Raw genomic sequence first — 24,920 nt, 5'->3', positions numbered from 1 at the left:
TATGTATTTTTGCTTCTGTTGCCGCCTTTTTTTAAATCTTCAAGAAACCACCTTCAGCTTCAGTCTCTGCATTTGGGTCGTCCTCTCAAACCTCCACCCAACCTGACATTCTTTTTTTTTTTTCCTATCCTGCATGTAACCCAAAATAAATAAAAAGGAAAACATTTACAAGACATAGATAAGTGTATATATATATGTATTTATTTATTTGTTTGTTTCTAATAATTGAATAAGGTACAGGTCTGAACATTGAAAGATACAGTGGTACATCATATAATAAGACATTTGTGGTTTTAATTCTGGCAAATTATGAAATTAAAGTAAAGGCATACTTTTAATTCAATAAAACACAATACCTCTTAATCTATTTTCAAAGAATATTTGGATAGACATAAACACATCTAACATCATATTAAAAAAAGTATCAGTCCTAAGATGCAGGCTTCAGATTTCAGTTGACTGAGCAAGTTGTGCAGGTTAGCTTTTTGAGACGAAGACCCTAGAGATAAAAAAAATTTGCATTTTCAAAGATTCCATCAGCTGATCTTTTGAATACAGGAAGAACACTGCTTAAAACAATAAAAGAAACGCTAACGCTAACACATCTTAGATCCCAATAAATTAAATATTTCAGTTGCAAATCTTAATTCAAGTGTAGGAACCCCTATAAAACAAAAACACATATGCATTTCCCCTGTGGCAGTTATTAGACATTCCGTGTGGACCTGATGGTCTATGTTATCATTGACCATTATAAATTTTGAAAAAATGTGTAATATAACTACATTTCTATATATATATATATATATATATATATATATATATATACATTTCTATATATATATATTTTTTTTTTTTTTCAATTGGGCAACTACTTAAAGGCCAGATGCATTACAGGTTTTCTCCTGGTATCTCTTCCTAGACCTAGATTAAAGCATCAGTAAACTGCTGGACAATCTGTGGTCCAACTTGGTATTCCTCAGTGAAATAAGATATAACATATTTGGTGTGCTCAACTGGATTCAGATCTGGGTAACAGGCAGTCTATAGCATCAATGCCTTCATAATGCAGGAACTGCTGACCCACTTTAACCACAGGTAGCTAAAGTCTGGTAGCTTATGGCAGTCAGGGTACCTCTGGCTGGCAAATTTAGGGCAGTATAGGCCTCCAGAGAAATGCCTCCACAAACCATTAATGACCCATAATCATGCTGAGGGATGTTGCAGGCAGATAAATATTCTAAAAAAAGTACATATCACGTCTGTCATATGTGCTTAGTATGAATAGTATATAGTAGAACCTTTTCTCATTTGTGAAGAGCATATGGTACCACTGGTGAATTTTACAAATTTGGTGTACCCTGGCAAATGTAAACTGCCATGCATAGTACTGAGATATAAGCACAAGCCCCACGTATGGACAAGATGCAAAAGTGTATAAAACATTAGCCAGAAAGGATACCACCCGCAGAACCACTCTTCTTTTAGGGTTTTCTTGTTAACTGCCTCTTACTTCCGCTTCTTGTCTGGTTTATTTTTGGTTATAAATGTGTTCCTTAGATGTTTCCTTTTTTGAGTAGTGTAAATCAGAAGAAGAAAGATTGTTATCTCCTCATAGGACTTCATACTGTGTTTGTAACTTCAGCCATTGCAGCAGTAGGAAGAAGCGTGTTAACCTAAACACAAAGTCAGTTCCTTTCAATCAGTGAAAATCAAAATGGAATTGTGTTATGTGAAACAATAGGCTTGAGTTGTTGGTTAAATAAGTAAATACCTATTAAACAAACTGCATTCCCGGGTTAAGGTAAATAAACTCTTACCGGTCTTTTATAAGCCTCTGGAGACTAGAGATCAAAATGTTGATGAAGAAAAATCCAGTAAGTCTCGTAAAATGCCAACCCCAAACAACAAGCTGAGGGACCTCTTTGAACAGCAGCTTCAGTCTATGTGAAAAAAATGATTGGAGTTATTGTTGAATGTCATTATAATCTACAATATGACTAGATTCATTTTCGAATGCATCACTGAAAAACCCAGCAAGAGAACTTCTGCGATTATATACATTATTTACTATACAACAATATATATATATATATATATATATATATATATATATATATATGCACTAAAACATTGTTTTAAAAAGATGATTTCATCCATTAAAGCAAAAAAAGCAAACCAATGGTGGTCCTGTTTTATTGCATTAATTGAGAAGAGACTGGTCTATACATGGTTGATCATTTATGTTTATAAGCATAATTTAAAACTTTTCTTATCTTCTTGTATTTTAAAATCGTTCATTACAAGCAAAGCTAAAACAAAAGTCCAATATATTGCTCCTCTGCACAAAGTTGGCAAATAAAGCTGATTATGATTCTGTTTAGGGGCATTTTAGAGGTTCTTAATCAGAATCTAAGTCTGGATTTTGACACGGTAGCTCCTAATTTAATTAATCATAATTTAATTAAAAAGACTTTAAACCACCCGTCTGAGTTTAATGATGTGCTTCATTTATGGAAAAGAAGTCACTAAACAACGTTTTATAGTGTTATACTAATTTATTAAACAGATCGATAATGTTTTTTTTTGTTTGTTTTTTTTTACAGTACTTGATTTTTTTTTTATATCAGATGTGAGAGATTTATGACACGCTTTCCAAAGAAGTTGCAATTTTGCCTATCAGTCCACAAAATCTTTAGGGCACTCAAGCAATCTTTGGAAGCCTAAAACACATTTTATAGTGGTTTTGGACTTTTTTGTGTGTGTCTTTTGTTAATTTTGTTGTGGAAGTCTAGCAGCAATTCCAGCTGCCTTTCAAGGAATATTTACAGCTGTTCCATGCTTAATTATTTGTGGACAGTAACTCTTGGTGATTTGCTGCAGACCCCATTTCTTTTAATGTGTTTTGTTACTGCTTTAAAAACAACAAACAAAAACAAACTGTATTTTGTGTTGTTATGGTGTTGATTACCTTTGTCTACTTTGGAGCATGGCATAAAATGACACCACCAGAGGTAGAAGCAGATTGGAAAAGATCCTCACTGGTAACCCAAACATACTCAGGTACGTCGTCACATTTCCCATGAGAACTGAAATGTAAATGGACTCAGTTTATGAATAGGCTCATGAATCAAATCTTAAAGACTACATTAATAAAATCAAATAATAAACTTTACCAAAAAAACAATGGTAACAATTTATGTCTATGTAATATCAACCATCACCATCAAAAATTAGGAAAAGTTTACTTAATATTTCTGAAAGCATGTCAGTCTTAAAAATAAAACATGCACATAAAATCCCAAAACAATCAGTGGAAGAATACAATATCCAAATAGCTCACTTTAATACAGAAAAATATGAAAACATAATTATGATGGTTTGTATACAGTTAGATTTAAAGGGGCAGTGTACAACTAATTAGAGTTTTGTTTTATAAGCAAATATCAAGTATTGCTTTTATATACATCAAGTACATATTCTGCAAAAGTCACATAATAATTGCAAGTCTCCTCATAGCTTATAATGATTTTTTTTATTAATATATAGTTTGCAGTGCAACCAAAGGAAGACGCCATGCTGCTTCACCATCTATGATTACAGATGCCGAAATGGGACAAACTTGTAAGCTTTAGAATAGAATAGAATAGAATAGAATAGAATAGAATAGAATAGAATAGAATAGAATAGAATAGAAAATATATTTATTGTCCCACCATGGGGAAATTATGGTGTTACAGCAGCAAAAGATTAAAGCAAAAGTGGTCACACCAATCTGCAATTTAAAAAAAGTATGTAAAAATAACGGAATATGTGAAAGAATAAAAAAAAATAATAATAATAATAAAAAAGACTAAATACTGTGCATCTGGAGAAAAAAAAACAATATACAGCTGTGGACAAAATTACAGCAGAATTTTATTTAAGTGACTAAGACAAACTGTTCAAAAATCAGCATGAATGTAAGAATTCATTGAGGTTGGAAACATAGATGGTTATAAAGTCTTACAGCGGTTGGGAGGAAGAATCTGTGATAATGCTCCCTGGTGCATTTAGAGTACAGCAGTCTGTCACATAAGGTGTCACTGTCACTTTACACATTTTACCTGTACTGTATATGAACTGCTGTTGATGGGGGAGTTAGCATAAAAGATGCAAAGATGACCCTGGATCATTTCTACTTGTCAGTTTACATTAAATGATGGATCATCCACACTCTGCTCATTTAGAGGGAAGAGGCAGTAACCAAGAAAGGATAAAGAAGTAACAACCCTTGAGAGAAAGTGAGTTTTCATAAAGGAGTAGCAGGCATTCATTTATTTATTATTTTCTATTCCCTTATTAAAGTTTTCCAAGAACAATGATGATGAACAACACCTACACACCCTTATTCCTTCTCAACTATATTGATTCATTCTCTCAAGCCTGTTGGACAGGGCTATTCAGTTTATTTCCCCAGCAGGCCACTGTCACTGAAAGTCAAAGGCTCAGGGGCTGAGTGTCGATTAATCAAAGTTATTATTTACACAAAGGGTAATATAAGAATGACATGTTATCTTTCAAAAGTTAATAAAAAAGAAATTGAAGTTCAAATTTCCTTACTTGCAGTAAAAGTAGTAACATTCTAAAGTTAAATAATATTGAATAAAAAACTAAACATTAGCATTGTGCCTCCTAATTAACTAAATTATGCAGACATCTCTGACTTGTCAATTCTACAGTACTAAGGGGAAATGCATTTGTGATCTAACTGACTTCAACTTAACTGAACCTTCACTCAGAAGTATAAGGAAATATTTAAAAAAAATAAATATGAAACTCATGTTTTTTTATGCAAAACAAAGAGAATAAAGGAAACCCAAGGGCTTTGCTTATCAACTAATTACCATTTCTTCTAACAGCTAGACAGCAGCTCAAATACATACAAAGGTTGCATATCTGGCCACCAGAGGGCAGTAAAGGAACAGAGTGATGACCCCATGTCGTGTGTGGCTTCAAGTGTATCCAGGTAAGATGTACAATGGTACTCAACACAACTGACTATCATCAGAAATAATGAATCTACTAATGACCTGTAAAACCTAAGATGCCATGAAAAGGGATCAGCAAACATCTGCAAAAAGAAGCTAAAAGGCTATCAGCAAAAACGGGATATAGAGAAACCTATCACTACAAACTTTATCCAGGGGAGTTCCTCCTATTCATATATTTTCTTTCTAAAAATACACGAGGAAGGGGTTCCTCAGGACCATTGTTAGTAGGAGTAACTCATTTACACCCAATATTGCAAAACATCTTGCAACAGTTTTGACTGCAAGGGTTTAAAAAAAACACCACAACTTGGACGTTTAGAAGTCTGTCTGCGAATATTTTACTCCTGTTACACTATCACTATATATAAATCCAAAATAAGCAGTCACTGATCATAACCAACCAACACATGAGGCTCTTTAAACAGAACAGGTGATGGAATCTACTTTTAAAGAAAAGAAAATACAGCCACAAAAAAGTCAGAAACCTACTGTAATTAGAATTCTGTGTGACCAGGTTGACAATATTTCCTAAATTGCAGAGGTAAAATAAAAAAGAAAACAAACGTGTCAAGGAATAACTAGAAAAATGTGGTTACCCAAACTGAACATTAGTTAAGTCAGCATACTCCAACAACAGATGGTTTGAAAGGGGGTTTGAAGGGGCCCATCTTTGTTAAAATGGGAAAGCCTTCACTGAACAGAGAGCAAGATTAGGATTTCTGCCTCCAATCAACCTACAATTCCATTCTTTAACTCATTCCAAAGAAATTGCATAAGCATAGTCATCATGTTTCAAATGGCGTAACATATCTACACATAGCATTAAAGACTTCAACAACCGAGAAGATCAACGGGCAGGTCTTTGTTACACCGGGGACATGTCTCCTGCTCTTTTTCAAAAGTTTTTTTTTCGTCCCCTGCACTTTTCACTGTGCAAAAACAATTTTACGCTACAGTATACCGACACTCGTCGAGCACTCGAACCAAGCACAAAAGCGCACTCAAGCTGTAGAAAAAGAAAGAAAAGAAAGAATCAACTTAATTGTCATAACATTGTCAAGTACAAAGCAACAAAATTCACTCTCTGCATTTAACCCATCCCTTTGGGGAGCAGTGAGCTGCCATTGTGCGGTGCCCGATGAGCAGAGTGGGGTTAAGGGTCTTGCTCACGCACCCAGAGTGCTGTGGGGATCGAACCAGGTATTTGCAACCTTCTCACAGCATAGTTCAACATTCCCCACCAAAGGGAGCCCACTTCTGTGAGTTTAGACCGCCCACAAGCTTATGATTGGCCCTCCAACTTTTCTTGTGTGATTGACTGTCACCTCTGACGCTCCTGAAAAGCTCAAGATCTGATGTGCCACTGAATCTAGTCTGTGATTGGATGATTACAGTGCTGCTGAAGTCATACCCGCGACCGTAATTAGAACTGTAGGGTCGCAAGTTTCTTTCTCTGCTGTCCTGTGCATTTTAGATTTTTAAAATATCTTAAACAGTCCAGGAATTACATTCTTGGAGAAGAATGAGGGTCTGCAAACAGAGGGCGAGGGAATCTGCTACTTTTCATTGTGCATTTGTTCTTCACTTGGGTCATGTAATCTACAAGGGTTGTAAATGAGATGTATATCCACTTCAAGTTTCTCCTCCAAATTATAAACCTTGTAAACTATACTTGTTTTATTAAAAGTGCTGATAAATAAAATGCATTATTGTTGTTATATATTAATATTATTATTATCATTAAAAAGGGAAAAAAATATAATCTATGAGTTATATTTTATATATCCAAGCTTGTAATAATTGTAAAACTGTGTGTTTTTAATCTACATGGATTTTTGCACTTTAAATTGTCCAATTGTTAATGTCATGCATCCATATATTAGTAGAGATGCAAGAGAAAGTGGAGGAAACATACAGAAAAAGTGAAGGAAACAAACAAAGAACTACTAGAAAACATGCTGAACTATCTATCTATCTATCTATCTATCTATCTATCTATCTATATATATATATATATATATATATATATATATATATATCGGTTGATGGTGATTACAGCCTTACCATTTTTCATTATGTCAAAATGGGGGAGAGGATCTTCGATGGGTTCTTGCATGGTGGAGTTGAACATTTGCATGGATCTAGATTCTTCTAAAGATGTTTTCAGGTCGGTTTGTTCAGCCTCTTTCATCTCCTGCTCTTCCACTTTGGGTGTATTTAGATCCATCTTGGAATTGGCAGGGTTATGGTTCGGGGACCCTTGGGCTATACTGTGCCCTTTCACACCAAGGGCAACATCTGAAATAAAGGGAAAGACAAGGCTTATACTCTTACATAGGAATCTGTAAAGTCTGAAGTAAACTTTAAGCATTTTAGGTTTAAACAATTTTTAACTTAACCCACCATTGCTTTGAAGGAATTGGATGGCATCCTTGAAGCCAACATGGAAAGCTTGCTCTACAGTCTATCAGGAGAAAGAAGCAGCTTATTTTATATGACAAACCTTTCTATAAATCAAATTCATGTTATATTACTTCAATATGTTTTCAAGGTGCAAAACCAAGCTAGATTTAAAATTTAAAAACAATTAATGTGTGTTTAACTGTTAACTGCTACCCCATAATGAATTATTTAATAAGTTAATCACATATAGACATGTTAAATACAATTAAACTCATCGTTAGGTGTTGTTTGATGCTCAATCTGCACAGATAATAGTACTTTAAATTAGTTTTTCATATGTTTTCTTTACCTCAAACTGATACATAGTAACTAGATAACAGAATATTGAATAGAGGATATTATAAGAAAATAGTGTGTTTCATCACTGACTCCATGAAGTACCCGTTTATCATAAAGAGCAAATATAGAGTAAAACATTCTAAGCCTATGTTTTTTGTAAATTTGAATGAATGAATAAAATAAACTTCCACTGCTGTGAGAAGGTTTTGTTATGAGTAGAACCTTTGCAGCATTCTAATGTTCCAGGATCAGATATTTCTTTTCTGTCAGTTTTGGGCCAAAATTTTGAAATACTTGTATAAATACTTGTATATTTTTTCTAACTACAGACATACACAGGTGGACAAAATTGTTGTTACCCCTCGTTTAATCAATAAAAATGACAAGAAATTTTCTCAGAAATAACTTGAATCTGAGAAAAGTAATAATAAATAAAAATTCTTTGAAAATCAACATTATACATGCATTTCATATATAATACTTAAAACATACATATACATCATATATATAACAATATTGTAAATTGTTCATTTATTTATCATTTATAATTTTATCGTTCCTCAATAAATATTGTGGAAAAATATATTTTTATATATGAAAATAAATTTTTTATATAACACATAGGTTTTTTAATATTTACTTTATATCATAGTTTATCCAAAAAAAATAGAAGTGGCTTTAAATGTAATATTATTGTAATAATCAGAAATATTATTGCTTTTAAACAAACCAGTTTTTCTTTAGTGTTATGATATTCAGTAATCGACAGTACGACTTAAGAGAATTTAATTCCTCCTATATAATTGTATAAGACCGAGTTGATTTTATACATAATTGGCAAAACCATATATAAAATTAAATAATGTACACTATTAAGTTATCAGATGTTACTTGGGGTAATTCATAAAAAAATACAAGGACAAACTAGACAAGTCATATTTCAAACTATTCAGCTTACTGAATGCCAGTCAATAATTACACATTTAAACACATTGGCAAAGTAAAAAACATAACTTAATATTATAAATATAATAATAAATATATATAACTCTGATGCAGAATCTTACCTCTAGAGTCAAAGGATAAAGACTATTGAGTATCCTAAAGCCATTAGCCATGTTGCAATTAAGAATGGCTCCAGTAGCTACCACTTCCATCACACTAGGAGGATCAGTTGGGCAGATATCAGCTTCTCCAGAATATGGGCAGACAGTCAGTGTACGGCTTGATGCCTCAGACAGTAAGGGCTGGAGTCCGCTAAAGCCACCATCCATGTAGTGCTGTTAAAAAGTATAGAGGAAAAAAGACTGCAAAAGTGACCTAGCAAACTACAAGCATGAACCTTGGGTTTAGTCCTGTGACACTCACGACTCCTTTGAATTCTGGAGGCAGAAAGCCACAGTATCCAGGGACAAAGCAGCTACACATCAGAGCCTGCAAGCAACATACAAGACTTTTAGATTGCAAACACAGCATACTGGAATTTTGGTCAAATATTGCAGAGATTCTTAATAGATATTAAGTGGGGCTTTAAATTATAAATTGAAAGCTGTTTTTATTTAGTTATATTGAAAACAGAAAATTATTTTGTCTTGTGAATTTTTTTCCAGTCCACACAGGGTCAAAAATTTTACTATCAAACTCATAAACCTTTGTTAATATTTGTGCCTAAGTGTGTATGTTATGCAAACAGTGGTTCCGGTGAATCTCAAAACTGAAAAATTCCTCACTTTAAATTCTTTAGTCTTATCAAAAATCTGCAACTAGACGATTAAAGCCTGGACACAAACAGAACTGAATAAATATTTCAAATACACTTCAACACCAATTCTAAATAGATTATTGCTGGTTATCGTAGGGCTTCTGAAATGCCCCGACCTATTGAGACTGTGTATAGTTTGCTCAAAAGTGGAATCTGTGCAAGGAATCAAATAGACAAAATAAGGTCTACTTCTATTTGTAAATGTGGTCTCTGCAACTTGTCCCCCACAACTATTCATGGTGGCTAGGTAGGCATTCTAGCATGTATGTGTATCAACTTTGGTGCAGTATCAGTTGTTCCTAAATAAATCTGGAGAATAAATTCATCCAAACCAAATGAAATTTGCCAACGACAGTAACGACAATTTAAACCGGAATTTTACGACTTATCAACCTCTTGGAAAAACGGTCCCTTTACCTTTTGTATTTTTGCATCACTTTACACAAGCATCTAACATTACCTATAGGAGATTAGTCTCCTTTTACACATTTGCAAGATGCAGGTTTCTCAGAGGGGTAAAGCCTGTTAATTTATACATAAGGGACAACTATATCCAATTTCCCACAATCCCAGTTTCACAATCTGAACCTGAAAAGTATAGGATTTTCATCTTGAAATGCTGTAAAACCACATGAACCTAGTGTAACAGGTATATAACAGGCCATAAAGGACCTAATCCAAGATTTCATTTATTACTGGCCAAAGTCTGAAGATGTTTCATCATTATGTCCTCTATTTTGTAACAGGCAAAAATCCCTACCACACCAAGACAACACAAAATGATAATCTCACTCTTGAACATCATATCCGGGATTTTATTTGGGGCATTTCATTTTTCACAATGTAAAAAAAAGTCCAGTGTGGCCACATACATCGGTTTTATTTAAGTGTTTCCAAAAAAGTGAAAATGTTTTTGTCTGACTGCATTTGCAAACTGTAATCTGTTGCTTTTTCAATATTGACTTCTTCATCTCTAATTGTTTTTTTTTAACCAAAACAACTATAATACATCACAGACCATATGTCGGTATCAAGCTTGTAGTCTCACTACTTTAAATGAACCAATAGTCTCCAAACACTTCAATTTATGTTCCAAAGGAAAAAAAATTGAAGCTCTTCGTCCCTGATTTGATTTACCGGTATTAGCCCTGTACCAACAGTGGTCTTTTATTAGTACAACCAATGCCAGTACAGGACTTTTTTGTTTATGGATTCCGACCATCTTACAAGTTTCAGCCAACCTCTTCATTAAATATTTTATTATTGTTTGTGATTGATTTGAACATTTCATACAAAACACAGCGACCTCTTGGACCATATTACACCTCTTTTTTTTTTTTGTGGTGCCTAGAGATTCCTGTGCTATATAGAACCCTCAGTCATTTAAATTTAGACCCAAGGATGAACCAGACTTTGCTCGAGATCACAATTCCTTTCCTAATATCTTGGTCCTCCTGTTCTTCTGGCTAGGAGTAAATAAAAATTATTTGGCCAATTCTAACTGACCTGAATTAAAGTTTGATTTAATAAAGTTCAGTGTGATTAATTATCTAACTGTAAAAACATATAGACCATTTAAGTTGTGTCTCTTTGTGTAGTGTACGCAAATATCTTGTATCTAATTACGTTTAGTTATTTGTGTATAATAATTTTGTGTGTCACAGCACAAACTTACATCCACAACATCTTCTTTGGATTGATATTCCGACAGGATTAACTGCATCCCATCTGAGAGACGTGTCACAGCAACACCGAGGCGGCCGCTTGCGAAACGGTGTGCATCTGATGGAAGGTGTTTGCGCAAAACACTTTCCAACCACTTCGAAACCCCATTTGAAGGGTTAAGTGGTCCAAGTGGAGAAGCCAACACCTTTTTGGCAAAAAGAATCATCTCATCCCGAATGGTAACTGTAATGTGAAAGAACACAGAGTTTAAAGTTACATTCACAAAAAATAAATAAAAATATGTTTACTTACTTGGGTCAACTTTACAGACAGCAGCCGCTGCAACCACAGATCCTGCAGACGCTCCGAGGATGAAGGGTGCTGACTGCAGAATCCAGGGTGAATACTGCAGGAAGCACAGGACAACCCCCAGCTGATAGGTAGCCAGGAATCCAGATCCAGAGAAGGAAATATCCCAGGGAACATCACGAAAGTGAGAGCTGGAAATGCTGTGGGACATCTTGAAAAGTTTTTGTGATCCTAAAATTATTCCTTAATCAGGAAGAGCATTACAGGGGCAGCAACAAATAAAGATAAATGAATTACATCAGGCATTTATGAAGCAGTTGGTGAAAGGACTTTGAAGAGGAGTCCGTCAGTTTTTTAAATGCATCCCAATTCGACATGTCCCATTTGTCATGGCCATGTCATGTGGCTGTCTCAAAGACGTTTTGTTCAAGTCATAGAGCACTATCAGTTCTTAGGTTTATTACGCTTTTGCATAGAAATTCTAAGTGTATGACTGATACACCCTTGAGAATATATTTATAATACTGATCTTTCAAAAACTGAAAAAATACACAGTTTTATGCATTAATTGAGGGTTGTTGTTTTTTCTTTAATTGTTTGAAACCACATTTTTGGTATAAAGTGATTTGACTTTTGTCATTTGATGGTTTGAAGACCTTTAGCCCAGTTTAGTTATCACAAAAACAAACGCCTAAAGACTAAAACCATAAAAAACCAGAAAGAAAACAGCCAGATAGAAGCTGAATCAAAGCCCTTTTACAGCATACTCTGCAGGTGTAACTCCAGTATACTATCATGTAACAGACATTTTTGGTAAAAGAAGGACTCTTGCCCATTTAGGAAAATGTGGATTTTTACTATTTTCCTTTAGGAAATATTGGAAAAAAGCAAATGATACAAATCTGAAATATATTAGATCAACTTTAACTCTGATATCCCTACACATAATCCAAAGCAACCAACTAACCTCAGAAATCACCTGATTAGAAAACAGTTTGCCTGTTTCCAATCCAATGTAGAAATTTAGTTGTAAAAGCCACAGGTTTTTTCTAAAAGATCATTATTGAAAGAAAAAAAAGCCTATTCATTGATCATAAGACAGACTCAAACTTCCGTACCATGAGGATTTATTGAAGGGCAAACTTCAGATTTACAAAGGTCTTCTTCAAGAAGGGGTCCTGTTCTATATAAGGAGTGACAGTATTACGGTAATGGAATATAAAGAAATGAGGTGTAATCCTTTTGGATGCGTCTGATGTAAGTAAAAGATGAGTGTGGAACCTGAATGACAGATTTCAGGTCCTCCTTCATTGTGATAAAACATTTCTTTATCTGCCCCCAGTTTAATTTTGGCCAATGTAGGGCACCCTTTACTGGGCTCTAGATCTGTATTTCCGAGCTTTTTTTTTCCCACTTGTGTACCACTTTGGGCATTTTGTCTTACCATGAGTACCTCTTTAAGTCAAAATTATTGATGATTTTCCAAAAGTGGAACATACAATAAAATAAATATTTTTAAAAAAAATATTTAACTTATTCTTTTAATTTGAGCATTTCATTCTTAGGCATGTTATGCTTTCCATCTGAAATTTAAAAAACAACATAGAGATGTTGTCTGGAAATTTGTAAGGAATCAAAATAAAATATAATATAAACCTGTATTTATAAAACTTTAGCCACTCTGAGTAACTCCCTTAAAATCACATTTAAACTTGATGAATTGGGAACAGGTGTCTTTTATCAAGACACCTGTTTAGAAGAGTTCTAAGAGCTCAGCGTGAAAAGCAGCTGATACCAGGCTGTTCTCTACATCCAGTCTGTTCCTCTGCTTGGTTTTGATGTGTGTCAAAGCTGAAAGTGAACTCAAACAAATAAGAAAATTTACTTTTTGGTTGATGAAAGATTGTTTAATTTTTCAACGTTGGCCTCACAAAGCAAAAGAGATCCCAGCCCTATTTTATTTTAAAACCTAAGAAATAAAATATTTTCATGTACAACATACTCGCGGACCACTAGGGGTAGGAGAACCCCCGGTAGTAAGCTTAAAATAAGCTTAAAATCTATATTGAAGTGAGCCAATGAAGTTTAGATCAGATCATAGCACAGCAGCAAAGGCACTTATATTGTAGATTGCCTTTATTTATAATGTCAAATCATTTTTATTCGTGTCGTATCCATCCTGCAGTTTGTTTTTTCTTGGCATGCATCACTTCCCGACAAAATGTAGAATCGCCAACAAAGTATTTGAGGGTTTTCAGTAACATTTCCACCACATCTCACCTGAGTTTTTACATTATTTGAGATCTTTAAATAAGCCTGGGGTTATTTGGCTGATCCTCTATGAGCAGAATTCTCCTTTATGATTAGGAGAGAAATGAACAATGCCACATTGTATGACAAACAGACTCAAAAAATCCTTTATCTTTGTTGCTTTTATCCTGGTAATTGTAAGGACTGATGGGTTCTTTTTTTGTTGATGTTTTTTATGGCTTTCACAGCAGTCCCCAAAATAGAAACAACTCGTCCCTTGGGGATAAAAAATCTTTACTTTCCTTTTTCAAGGCACTACATTTTGGTGACTCTCCATGTCTATGAACAACAAAGCAATTCTTTCACAACTGTCATTTAAAAAACAACAACAAATGTATAAATTTCCTCAAGCAAAACAAACACCCATAATCGTGAAAAACAAATTCCCAAAAAGATATCAAAACAATAAATTCTGTTTGATTACATCTACTTCTGCTTCATCTCCTTACTAGACTTGAATATTCATTAAAAATAAATCCAGAAACCATAGTGCAATTACATGCAAACCTCAGAAATATATGCTACAATGGCTTTGTTGATGCATTTTGATAAACCCTATACATGTTTCTTTTTACCTTAATGTTAGTGTTCACTCAGAGCAGAAGTTTTTAGCCAGTTTTTCGTGGATTATTTCTGGAGCTAAACATTTCTTTAAAAAAAAACTTTATTTATTCTTTATGAATATCTGAATTTGGATTTCACCCTATTCTTCTTTATCCCACTGGAGCACCGGTGGAGGGAGGCTGTGGAGATGCTCGATCAGGTGAAACCTCAAAATGATCGTCACTGAAATCCTGCAAAGGACTGCTGTCTGCAAAGTCCACAACCTGAGGTGGTGTATGTTCAGGGGACCCAGCTGAGTCAACTTGGTGTTTCCTGATATCCTGAGGGAGTTTCAGAAACCTGAGGGGGGAGAAAACAGACAGAAACCATGATGTTGCTTGTTGTTTTATGGATATAAAAATAGAATGTTGGAGAAATGACAGACCTGAAGAGGAGTTTTTGTCCTCGCTCCTTCTTGATGATGTTGAGCTTGTAGTAGTGCCGCAAAGCACGGGACATTTTCTCATAGGTCATGTTGTCTCGGTTCTGTCAACGGAATAAACTCACAATCAAAACCTGCACTGCTTGATATGACATAATTCCCCTGAATCTCTAACCCCATCTGTTCAGTTTCCTTACAGTGCAATAAGTGGTGTCTATTAACAAACACTAAATCTGAAGCAAAAGGGACTCAAAACAAGACAAAATATTTATCCATCAAGAAAATTTTACACAACATTAAATGAATTAAGATTCTTGTTTAAATTTGGGCACAAAGAATAAAAAGCAAACTCTTAAAACAAGATAAATTATCTAATGGAAATATTTTAACAAAAAAATAATTTGTCATGTATCAGGTAGAAATAATTTGCTGACCTTATGATTTCCCCACAGGCGTGCCAGTCCATTTGGGTCAACCACCCTGAATACGTGCGTGTCAGGGTCTTCCCACCGAATGTAGTCTTGGTAGCGGTCGTCACACAGCAGCTGATACACATAGTCCCACAGCAGTCTGCACTCTGGCCACAATTACAACAGTAACACATGTCATGTGTTAGATTGTTAGGATGATTAAAAACTTCCTTCATCCAGAATTTATTTAACCATAATTTCTGTGCAAACTACACCCATCAGGTATAGCACTATGCTTACCTGCCTGATTGTATGCAAATCCCTCTTTTTATGCAAAAAAAACCCTTGATTAATAGAGCCATTTACTAAACTCGACTACTGAATGTGTGCTGTGGTATCTAACACTAAGATGTTCTTTTTAAGCTTTAGTCTATTATAATCACAGTGATTTACTGATAGATATGTAATTTATTATTATTTATTATACATAAGTATGTTTATTATTATCATCAAGAACTGAAATTGTCCGTCTTCATGTTTGCGGTTGCCTGAGAAACTGCTAGTAGTGCAGAGATGAAAACTAGTGACTGTAGAGATGGCATTATGCTCAAATAGGATTGCAGCACGTTATTGACCTATATACAATCTATATCCTACAAACACCAATGAACAATTGGCGGGAGTGGTGACCTAGTGGTTAGGGCATAGAGCTTGGAATTCTGAGGTTCTGGGTTCGAGCCCCACTCCCACAGACTGCTTCTCTGGCTCTCTGAGCAAGATCTTTAACCCCAGATTGCTCCCTGGGCGCCCACGATGGAGGCCCACTGCTCACAAATGGCATGGGTTAAATGCAGAGGTAGATTTCTCCAATTTGAGATCAATAAAGTTCAGTTATTATTATTATGAAATACCATTTATAATATTACCTATGTAAACAAACCTTGTCATCGCTTGATAAGAAAGGTGAAGCTAACATTACGGAAACCATTTTGAACCATGATGACCTCCGTATTGTTGGAGGGGGGAGAAGCCCTTGGGCGGGGGTGGTTCATCGCTGCATTAGATGTTGCTGAGAAGTAGACATGGTAGCTTTAAATCCTGTACAAGGCATGGTAGGACCTGCTTGGATCACCCTCGTCTGCCCAACATCTTCTATCTAAGATTATGGGTAGAGGTCACCGTAAGACAGAATAAAATCGATAGCAACCAGACTTTCTCTTAGTTTTTCTAAAGCTGTTTCAAGGAGTCTCTGCCAATTCTGTTGGCTTGCATTAAAGTGTTGTTTTTGTGGCTACCATAAACCCGATAACTGGACATTTAAAGGGGCATATTGGGTCCAGGTGTGAGAAATTTGGAGGCTGTTTAACTCCTTAAAGTCAGTGTTAAGCTCCTCACAACAGGAGTGTAAGGAGTATTTATTGGCCTATCAGTGCAGCATAATGTGTACTGACTTAGGATGGAGGAAATAATGTGCAATGAAAATATATTATGGATAAGATTTGGAGTTTTATATTTCTATTATTTATAGATAGTTTGCTTATCTGTATACTTTTTTAAAGCACTCCACATTTACACAAGTTATTTTATTATGTCGTTCAATTACACAGGAATAAAACAATAATTTAACAGCTACCAAATGCCAACATGTTGGAGTATGTTGGTTCAGACCTAAGCTGACCTGGATCCTTTCATATCTTATAACATGAGTTTTGGTATAGTACTGTTCATCCTCTGTTGTACAAGACCCTGTTGACAACAATAAACAGTCCTTGAGGTTTTCCAATTTGCAACAGGATTGTGGTTAAAGGAGTGTGACATTATTCCCAGATATATTTCCAGGCTCCAAGGCAAATGAAATAAAGCAAAGCAGCTTAGACGATTTTATCTTTTTTATGTGGCACAAATTCATTTTGAGGAACCGTTTACAAATTAGGCTGGCAGTACCTGGTAGGCGACCATTGGCTTTCTGCAGTGGGCTCCTTGGTCTCTCTCGACTGGACAGATTAAGAGGCTCCTGGATGACGCTTTCTTTTAGTGGGAGTGATTGGATTTGGTTTTGGGGCGAAGTGGAGACAGCTGCTGATCTATCTATGAGAAAGACAAAATAAAACAAAACTAAGCAATCTTTGTTATTATTGACTAAAAGTACAAGCGGAGTGAAGCTGTTTTCTATACTTACTGTTATGCGTGTGTGAAGCAGAGTATGGGTGAAAAACGGGCCGCTCTCTAAGAGGAGAAATAGGCTCAGGCTGGCAGTTCACAGCGCCATCAGCTGTCGGTGCTGCAGCAGCAACAGTAAGGGAAACTGCTAGAGTGAAATATGAGGAAATATGAAAAGCTAAACAGAAAGTAAAAGCATTTTTTTGCAACACTCCTCAATGTTTTACATTAACAGGAGTCATCAATCATTACCTCGAAGTTTAACATAAAGAGATTTTATTGTCATTTTATATAGGGCTCATTAGGCTTCAAATTAAACCCCAAAAAGCAGGGACTATGGACTTGAAAGATTACTGCGATCCATGTAGCCACAACCCATTAGCAAATATCCGTCTTCCTACAATGGAAATCACCCTTTTTGTGGTTGAGGCCAAAACGGGAATGTGTGTGGTTGAACTGTACTCATTTTCAGCTTTATGAATCAAGCAATTCACAGATTCTTGGTATTTAAGTGAACACTTTGCTTTTTGCACCAAATAATCCAGGGAGTTATGACAAATACAACCCCTTTCAAAGCACAGCATATAATTCTATTCACTGCAGCACCAGAATTACAAACCAAATGTTGTATAATAGCATTTTGCAACAACTGAATCAATAAGTTACGTGACGAAAAAGAAGTTGAGGGAAAGTCAAACAGGGGTTGTTGGAGCTCGTGATGATCAGGGTTGGGTTAATTATAAAATTAAGCAATCAGATTTGTCTCCTCATGAAAACAGTAATAGGAAGCCTGATCTTAGTCTCAGTTTGTCGAGACATGTTGATCAGGAAGTCTGTTTGCCTGCATGCTCTCCAGAATAAACAAGTACTATTTGATATGCACCAAACTAAATACAGAGTATGTTTGAGCAAAGGGACTTTGCAGGACTTTCTTTTTTTGCATATGCCTCTTACATACAAGGATGAACACCTTATCTTTTAAGCTCACACAAAGGCCAAATAACAGTTTTTGTATATATAATTTATAACATTGTTGATGTGAGTTGTGCATGCTCTAACCAGATATAAATAGATCTCCATAACTCTAAAATTGTTGTTTGCAAATGTCCATCCTAATGCTCCTTAAGTACTTTTTTGTACTGTAATTTGGATTTTCTTTCTTGTCTATGCTTGTCAAAAAGGCAATTGCAGCATTTGCAAAGTAAGCACATCACTCCTACTGAGGAAAATAGACCCGGTGAAACAGACCACTGGGAAGTTGTCATTGGTCATCTTAAGGCTCTTTAATTAGAACCAAAAAATGTAGTAAGAAATCTTGGGCTAATCATGGTTTCAAACATGAATTTCAACAGTCATATTAAGTCCATTATATCAGCAGCCTATTACCGTCTAAAATACGTTACTAAAATAAAAGACATAGTGTCTAAACCAGACTTGGAGAGATTAATCCATGCATTTGGCTCCAGCAGGTTAGACTATTGCAACAGTTTGTCCATTGGCCTTTCCAAATGAGCAGTTAGACAACTGCAGTTTAAGTAAAATGCACTGCTCGAGTCTTGACCAGAACCAGGAAATACGGCCATATTACTTTAAAACAGCTCTACTTGTGTACAAGTCTTCTCATGGTTTACCACCAAAGTACATATCTGACATGTTAGAGCGTATCAACCACCTTGGGCCTTGAGATCCTCAAGAAGGGGTCTCCTGGTGGTTCCTAGAGTCACCACTAAATATGGTGAGGCTGCATTTCAGTTTCATGCAGCCAAGGTCTGAAACAGCCTCATTGAGGACGTAAAACAAGCCTCAACCCTGACTAAGTTTAAGTCCAGGTTGAAAACATGCCTATTTAGTGTTGACTTTGCTGACTGATTGTATTTAACTACATTTAACATATGTATTTTTATATATTTGCATTGATTGATTTTTTTAATTGTGTTTGTATTGTTGGTGTTGCTGTGAGGCATATTGAGTTGCCTTGTGCATGAAATGTGCGGTATAAATACATTTGATTTGCCTCGCCTATCAAAAAATAGCTCATATGTTTAGAGTAAAAGGAAGATTAACTTGGGGCTAAAACTTCTCTGCAACTAAAAATCCAAACATTTGACCTGTATTTGTATTGACCCTCTGAGTCAATGCTTTCTAGAACCAACTTTGACTAAAGATAAAGCTGCATATTTTCTAGGCAAGGGGGAACCAGCTCTGCACATACAGCTGATATAATTGAACATCCACTGCAAAATAGCTGAAACAGTAGATGTAAACCATCTGTTAGCATAAACTTAAAGGTCTTGCCACTGATCAAAATCATGTCTGAGCTTTCATTTTATAATTCTAATTACAAATATTTTTTTATTTATAGTGGGAGTCCTTGACCCTGGTCCTCAGGACATCTCATATGTTGTGTCCCTGCCCAAGCACACCTAAATCAAATAATTATATTACCTGCAAATTAATTACAGGTATTTTACGAAAAGTAGTTAAGCACCATGGAAGCCTATTAACCACCCATTTATTCAGTGTGGAGGGAGGATGAAAATATTAAAACATCCAAAGGATAGCGGGTATCAGAGTTGAAGACTCCTGCTTTAAAACATTACATTCAACAGATCTTTTTCAGGATGGTCCTGTTATTAACGTTCCCATCAGGTCTGACCAAGTTCTGTTTTGCTGCTAAAGAGAAGCTTTCCCACAGCATTATGGCACTTCCACCATGTTTCAGCATGAAGGTGGTGTGTTTAGACAACACTCCGCGTTGGGCAAACTTCTCCTTTTCAGTTTACAATTTCCACCCTGCTTCGTGGTGGTTCATAAAATAAAATATATATTGCAGTTTGTTCTTGCAACACAAAATAACATATAAAATAGTTCAAAGGATTGTAAAAAATCTTAAGAGGTCACTATATGGGGTAAATATGACATTTGTGTATTCCACTTTGTAGTTGTCCAAAATAAAATAAAATAATTTTTTCTGTAAATTCATATAGAGAAATGTTCTGACCTGGACATCCACTGACTTTCACAGCCTGTGGATCTTGGACGAAGTGAGAAGGTATCTGGCTACTGACTGGGGCCTGAATGTGCCCACTTGGAGCAGATACATCAGGGGGCTGGCAGACAACGCTCCTCCTGTGTTGCTTTACACACTGAAGGATTTCATAAAGAACATCCCCTGGAGGGAAACCATCATTATTATCACAAGATACAATTAAAACTACAAAAAAAAAAAGATATGGGAAAGAGAGCCAGTTTTACCTGAGCTTGGGCATCGGCGTCTAAAGTCTTCCTTTGTAAGCAGGCAAAGGGCTCTGCCATTCATCTCAAAGCGGCCCTTTTCTGGCCGACGTAGTGAGTACTCCTTCTGAGCCCAGTGCAGCCAGTGGGCTACATCCTCCTTATCCCACAGAGAGGGGTTTATTCCTAGAAATAAAAATACATATTTTGACTTATTGAACAATATGTTTTTACCATGTTTAAATTATGTAGCTGGGTTTGCTTATGCATCCTGAATTTTATATGAAAAGAGGATTTACTCAGTCTTCCAGGCAGATGCCAAAGATCTTCTTGATAGGGAGGACTGACCAAAGGAGGCTGTTTTAGGGCAGGGTGATTAACTATTTGATGAAAGCTGACCTCCCTCCCATGCATTGTTGGTGAGGGACTGTCTGCTCTAGTTTCCTCCTAGAGAAATAACAAAAGGACAGCACAAAAATATCGATTTTCTATTTGAAAAAATGATTTTAATCAAAATGAATAACAATCAGAAAACTCTGATTATAATTCAGGAGAATAAATGCATTATGGGACGGTTTGCTCCGTAACTTACCTTGATCAAAGGTGACGGAGAGACGCTCGCCATAGAAATAGTTCTTAGGTTTTTTGATTGCACCAAAAACACAACAACACAAAAACCCCGAGCGGTTTCACCAAAAGCTGATTCACTGAGCCAATAAAATAAACCAAGACTCACGCATTTCTAAAGTCTATCACAAAAAAAAGAAAACACAATCTTTTCGTGGAAGAAATAAACAAACTGCACTATTTTCACATTCGACCCTTCCGGGAAATGAAAACGAAAGAAACATAATCCCCACAGGGGGTGTGTGCAGAACAGCCGCAGCTTCGCACCTTTCCAAATAAAACCTGAGCGCATTCAGAGCGCAAAACAAATTCAAATAATTAGTAGGAAAATACATGCAGGAGGAGAGTTTAATACTTTTTGGGAGCTGTAATTTATTTAAAAAAAACAACATCATTGGATTAAAATGTGAGAAAACCTGTCACTGTGTAACTTTTGTATTTGTTTTCTTTAGTAAATCTACAGCAAATCGTGTTTATTGACTTAATCTTGGCCGAAAACCACAGAAAAAAAATCGATTAGATTAAAGATTAAAAAAGTAACAGGATGAGGGGGATTAGAAAGCAGTAGGAGTGTCAAAGGGAAGAGAAAGGAGACGCGTTTGGGTCGAATAGGATCTCGTCCTCGTGCTCCTCCCCTTCATACAGGAAGAGATCAACCACTGACTCATCAGGAGAGTTTGTCCGAAGGAGAAAGTAAGTAAGATGTAGATCCAGGCCAAGCAGGAGGGACAGACTGGATAAAACAAAGCTCAAAAACAATAGCAGAAATGTTTTTGTCATTAAATTACAGTACATTAAAAATATGTGAAAAAATACAAGAAAAATTGAAAGGGGCTCCCTGGGACGGCCCTCGGTACGGAAAACATGGAGAGAAATAAAACAGATACGCCTCTTAATGTTAATTTTTTGTAATTTTCCAATTATCAGGAACAGAAAGATCATTTCGGGTTTTTCCCACGTTAATTATTGTGACAAAGCAGCAAATGAAATGCTCGGCATTGTGCGTCCTAAAAATATATTTATATTTTTTTTTATCAACACCAAATGATATTTAACAGAGATGTTACGACTATTTTATATCAACGAGGGGGTTGCTGGTCTGACACTTTAAAGAAACAGGATAAAACAAAAATGGTTGTAGTTACAAAAAGCCTGGTGTTCAGAGAGTCCTCGTCCTGATGGAAAATTTAGTGGAAGAAAAAAGTGATAAATGAAATGCACATCAGACAGTGATAACTAAAAGTCCTGTAAGTGTTGGGTTCCATTAGTGCCTATGTGTTCATGTGTCAACGTAAGGTGTGTATCTGACATGCTTATATAACAGATCTGGGTAGCTTATATTTTCTTATTTCATTGTTTAGTAATTGTTGAAAGCATCATTTAGGGTACCCAGTACTTTTTTCACCTGTATTTTATAGAAGACATTCTGGAATAATTATTCAAAGTTGTTCTGTTTATTATTATTTTTTGTAGAATATTGGAGATTTGCAGTCATTAGATAGATGGATGGATGGATGGATGGATGGATGGATGGATGGATGGATGGATGGATGGATGGATGGATGGATGGATGGATGATCTTTATTGTTTAAATTCTCCAGGTATGTGGGCTAAAAAACTGGGAGGCCAATTGGGCAGGCCAACACAATCTATAGGGGGATGGCTGGTCAGCAAGATGTTCAAAACGCGCAACCAGGTTCTTGAGGAGAGTGCTGTGCATCTGTGTAAGATCCAACCAGAGGAGACAGTGCTGGAATTGGGTCATGGCCCAGGACTTGGTCTGGAGTTAGCAGCCAAACTGCTAACAGGACCTAAGGGGCACATGATAGGCGTGGATTACTCTGAGTATATGCATCAGGTGAGACATTCTTATGTATTTACATATTTCTAATGAGAAAAAGTGTTCTAAAAACAGTAAAGGCAGAGTGGATTGTGAATTCATGGAAACACTGGGCATATCTCTTGTAGAACTCTGAATCATTGTTTTTTCTAATATGGTAGATGGCCAAAAAACAAGTAAAGGAATTTCTGGAGAGTGGCAAAGTGACCCTTCATCTGTGTGATGTTGCCAATATGCCTTTGGAAGACAACAGTGTGGATAAAGTCTTTCACTGTAACTGCTACTACTTTTGGCCCGACCTCAGGAAAGCAGCCACAGAAATTCACAGAATAATGAAACCTGGTAAGATCCTCAATTTTCAATGTAGATAAATAGGTCTTCCTTCACTCTTATAAACCTTTGACTTACCTAGGTGGGCTGATAGTGACCACACTGAGGCAATCACATATAGCTGCTTTAGCAGCTAAGAAAGTGATGCCAGGGGAGAATTGGCGCCCTGAGGCCTACATGGCAGCTCTGAGAGACACCGGCTTCACCGACATCAGGATGGAAGACACGCATCATGGAAACATAACCTTTCAGGCCATTTATGCCACTGCATCAACACCAGACAGTGTATGATTTATTCTTTTTCCATGACTGCTTTACTCAGTATCAAAATAAAAGGTCTTCATTGTGTGCCATTTAAATTAGATACACTGTGACTGAGAACTGATAAGCAATTATCAAAACTATGATTTTTATTCCGTAAGCACTTGGAAAAAGCAATCATGGCAATGGAAATAATCTCCAGAGTTGTATGATTGGTGCACTTTAATTACTATGTTGCTTGACAAGAGACAGATCTGAAAGAAATAGTTTTTTAATAAAAATGTTCACAAACACAAACAAATGTATTTATTAATCAGTATTAATCAGTAATTTAAATATATAACTCAAAGTATGGAAATTTTTTTTAAACCTTTTCATAAATGATTTTGTAACAAAATTACATACTTATGTCAAAATTTTTGTTGAAATCCTATGATAAATGACTACATTAAAGTACATGGCATGTCACGGGAAGAGCACTCATGCAAGCCAAAAGTTTTAGGTATGATTTCCTCCTCTTCTTGCCACATTTCTTTTTGCCCCTGAGCAAGGCACTTAACCTGAAAGTTGCTTACTGATCTATGTACCCATCTATGAATGTATGCATGCAAAATAGAGAGAGACTGGGTGATTTAGTTGTGTAAGTTGTTGTTATGATTTGAAATGTGTTGTATAAATTAATTCCGCTTTGTCCAAAGATGGAAAACTATTTGCTATTTTTTTGGCTATAAGAAATTGTAAATACAAAAAATAAATACATTTTAGAAATTCTGTCTAGTTTTCAGCTTGTTTTTTGTTGCTTTTTATGTGGGATCAAATAGAAGTTGCATATTTGACTGATGTCATCCTAACATCTATAATGGTCTATGTAAAGCTCTTTCAGGGACAGACTGCTGCACCCAAATGCACCAGGTTGCATTTTCACAGATCCTTCCTCCCAGCAGCTGTAAGACTTTATAACCACCACTATTCCCAACAACCTAAATACATTGCTACATCCATGCTGATTTTCCACAGTTTCTATCTTAGTCAGTTAAATAACATGCTGCAGTCATTTTGCACATCTATAATGTTGCTGCTTTTTTCAAATATCTATTACTGTAAAAATGTTCATAGCTGTATATTGGTTATTTATTCTACAAATAAATAACCAATAAATGATAAAACACAATAAAATACTGTAATGTAAAGTGCAGTATTTTATCCTTCAATATTATGTTAGTCATGTACATTTTTCTAAGGTCCACATTCT

At 35.7% G+C, this 24,920-nt stretch overlaps 3 protein-coding genes across 4 annotated transcripts; 1 reads left to right on the top strand and 2 right to left on the bottom strand.

Moving 5' to 3' along the window:
* Nucleotides 1-213: 213 nt before the first annotated feature.
* On the bottom strand, nt 214-11,844 carry LOC107101198 (patatin-like phospholipase domain-containing protein 2). 2 transcript variants are annotated; one of them, XM_015400006.1, is made up of 9 exons: nt 11,515-11,844; nt 11,213-11,445; nt 9,144-9,209; nt 8,843-9,055; nt 7,437-7,497; nt 7,098-7,331; nt 2,972-3,089; nt 1,821-1,943; nt 214-499 (listed from the first exon to the last, which is right to left on the bottom strand). In XM_015400006.1, the coding sequence occupies exons 1-9, from the start codon at nt 11,720-11,722 to the stop codon at nt 478-480; spliced, it is 1,278 nt and encodes a 425-aa protein (XP_015255492.1). In that variant the 5' UTR covers nt 11,723-11,844; the 3' UTR covers nt 214-477. The 2 variants fall into 2 exon arrangements, with proteins under 2 accessions (XP_015255492.1, XP_015255491.1); XM_015400005.1 differs by lacking the exon at nt 214-499 and adding an exon at nt 862-1,676.
* A 1,662-nt stretch (nt 11,845-13,506) lies between these two features.
* Nucleotides 13,507-21,437, bottom strand: LOC107101201 (transcription factor ETV7-like). Its single transcript, XM_015400011.1, has 9 exons — nt 21,203-21,437; nt 20,910-21,057; nt 20,632-20,796; nt 20,378-20,548; nt 17,396-17,521; nt 17,161-17,304; nt 15,241-15,383; nt 14,810-14,910; nt 13,507-14,724 (listed from the first exon to the last, which is right to left on the bottom strand). Exons 1-9 carry the CDS (start codon nt 21,233-21,235, stop codon nt 14,535-14,537), a joined length of 1,221 nt encoding a protein of 406 aa, XP_015255497.1. The 5' UTR covers nt 21,236-21,437; the 3' UTR covers nt 13,507-14,534.
* Nucleotides 21,438-21,844: 407 nt separating this feature from the next.
* On the top strand, nt 21,845-23,994 carry LOC107101207 (demethylmenaquinone methyltransferase-like). The gene is made up of 4 exons (XM_015400018.1): nt 21,845-21,930; nt 22,839-23,095; nt 23,239-23,419; nt 23,490-23,994. Exons 2-4 carry the CDS (start codon nt 22,841-22,843, stop codon nt 23,696-23,698), a joined length of 645 nt encoding a protein of 214 aa, XP_015255504.1. The 5' UTR covers nt 21,845-21,930; nt 22,839-22,840; the 3' UTR covers nt 23,699-23,994.
* Nucleotides 23,995-24,920: the final 926 nt, after the last annotated feature.

The sequence above is a fragment of the Cyprinodon variegatus genome, unplaced genomic scaffold, assembly GCF_000732505.1.
Source record: "Cyprinodon variegatus isolate N-32 unplaced genomic scaffold, C_variegatus-1.0 Scaffold1065, whole genome shotgun sequence".
Taxonomy (NCBI): Eukaryota; Metazoa; Chordata; class Actinopteri; order Cyprinodontiformes; family Cyprinodontidae; genus Cyprinodon; species Cyprinodon variegatus.
This window is presented reverse-complemented; position numbering and strand designations above follow the sequence as displayed.

Excerpts from the sequence above, each read along its gene's own strand:
- LOC107101198 (XM_015400005.1), bottom strand. The coding sequence starts at position 11,722 with ATGTCCCACAGCATTTCCAGCTCTCACTTTCGTGATGTTCCCTGGGAT. Across the intron at positions 9,056-9,143 it reads CTCCAGAATTCAAAGGAGTC|CACTACATGGATGGTGGCTT; the intron begins GTGAGTGTCACA and ends ACTTTTTAACAG. Across the intron at positions 3,090-7,097 it reads TTTTGACATAATGAAAAATG|TTCTCATGGGAAATGTGACG; the intron begins GTAAGGCTGTAA and ends TTTACATTTCAG.
- LOC107101201 (XM_015400011.1), bottom strand. The coding sequence starts at position 21,235 with ATGGCGAGCGTCTCTCCGTCACCTTTGATCAAG. Across the intron at positions 20,797-20,909 it reads GCATCTGCCTGGAAGACTGA|GAATAAACCCCTCTCTGTGG; the intron begins GTAAATCCTCTT and ends TTTTATTTCTAG. Across the intron at positions 17,522-20,377 it reads GAAAGTCAGTGGATGTCCAG|TTTCCCTTACTGTTGCTGCT; the intron begins GTCAGAACATTT and ends TCACTCTAGCAG.
- LOC107101207 (XM_015400018.1), top strand. The coding sequence starts at position 22,841 with ATGTGGGCTAAAAAACTGGGAGGCCAATTGGGCAGGCCAACACAATCT. Across the intron at positions 23,096-23,238 it reads ACTCTGAGTATATGCATCAG|ATGGCCAAAAAACAAGTAAA; the intron begins GTGAGACATTCT and ends CTAATATGGTAG. Across the intron at positions 23,420-23,489 it reads TCACAGAATAATGAAACCTG|GTGGGCTGATAGTGACCACA; the intron begins GTAAGATCCTCA and ends TGACTTACCTAG.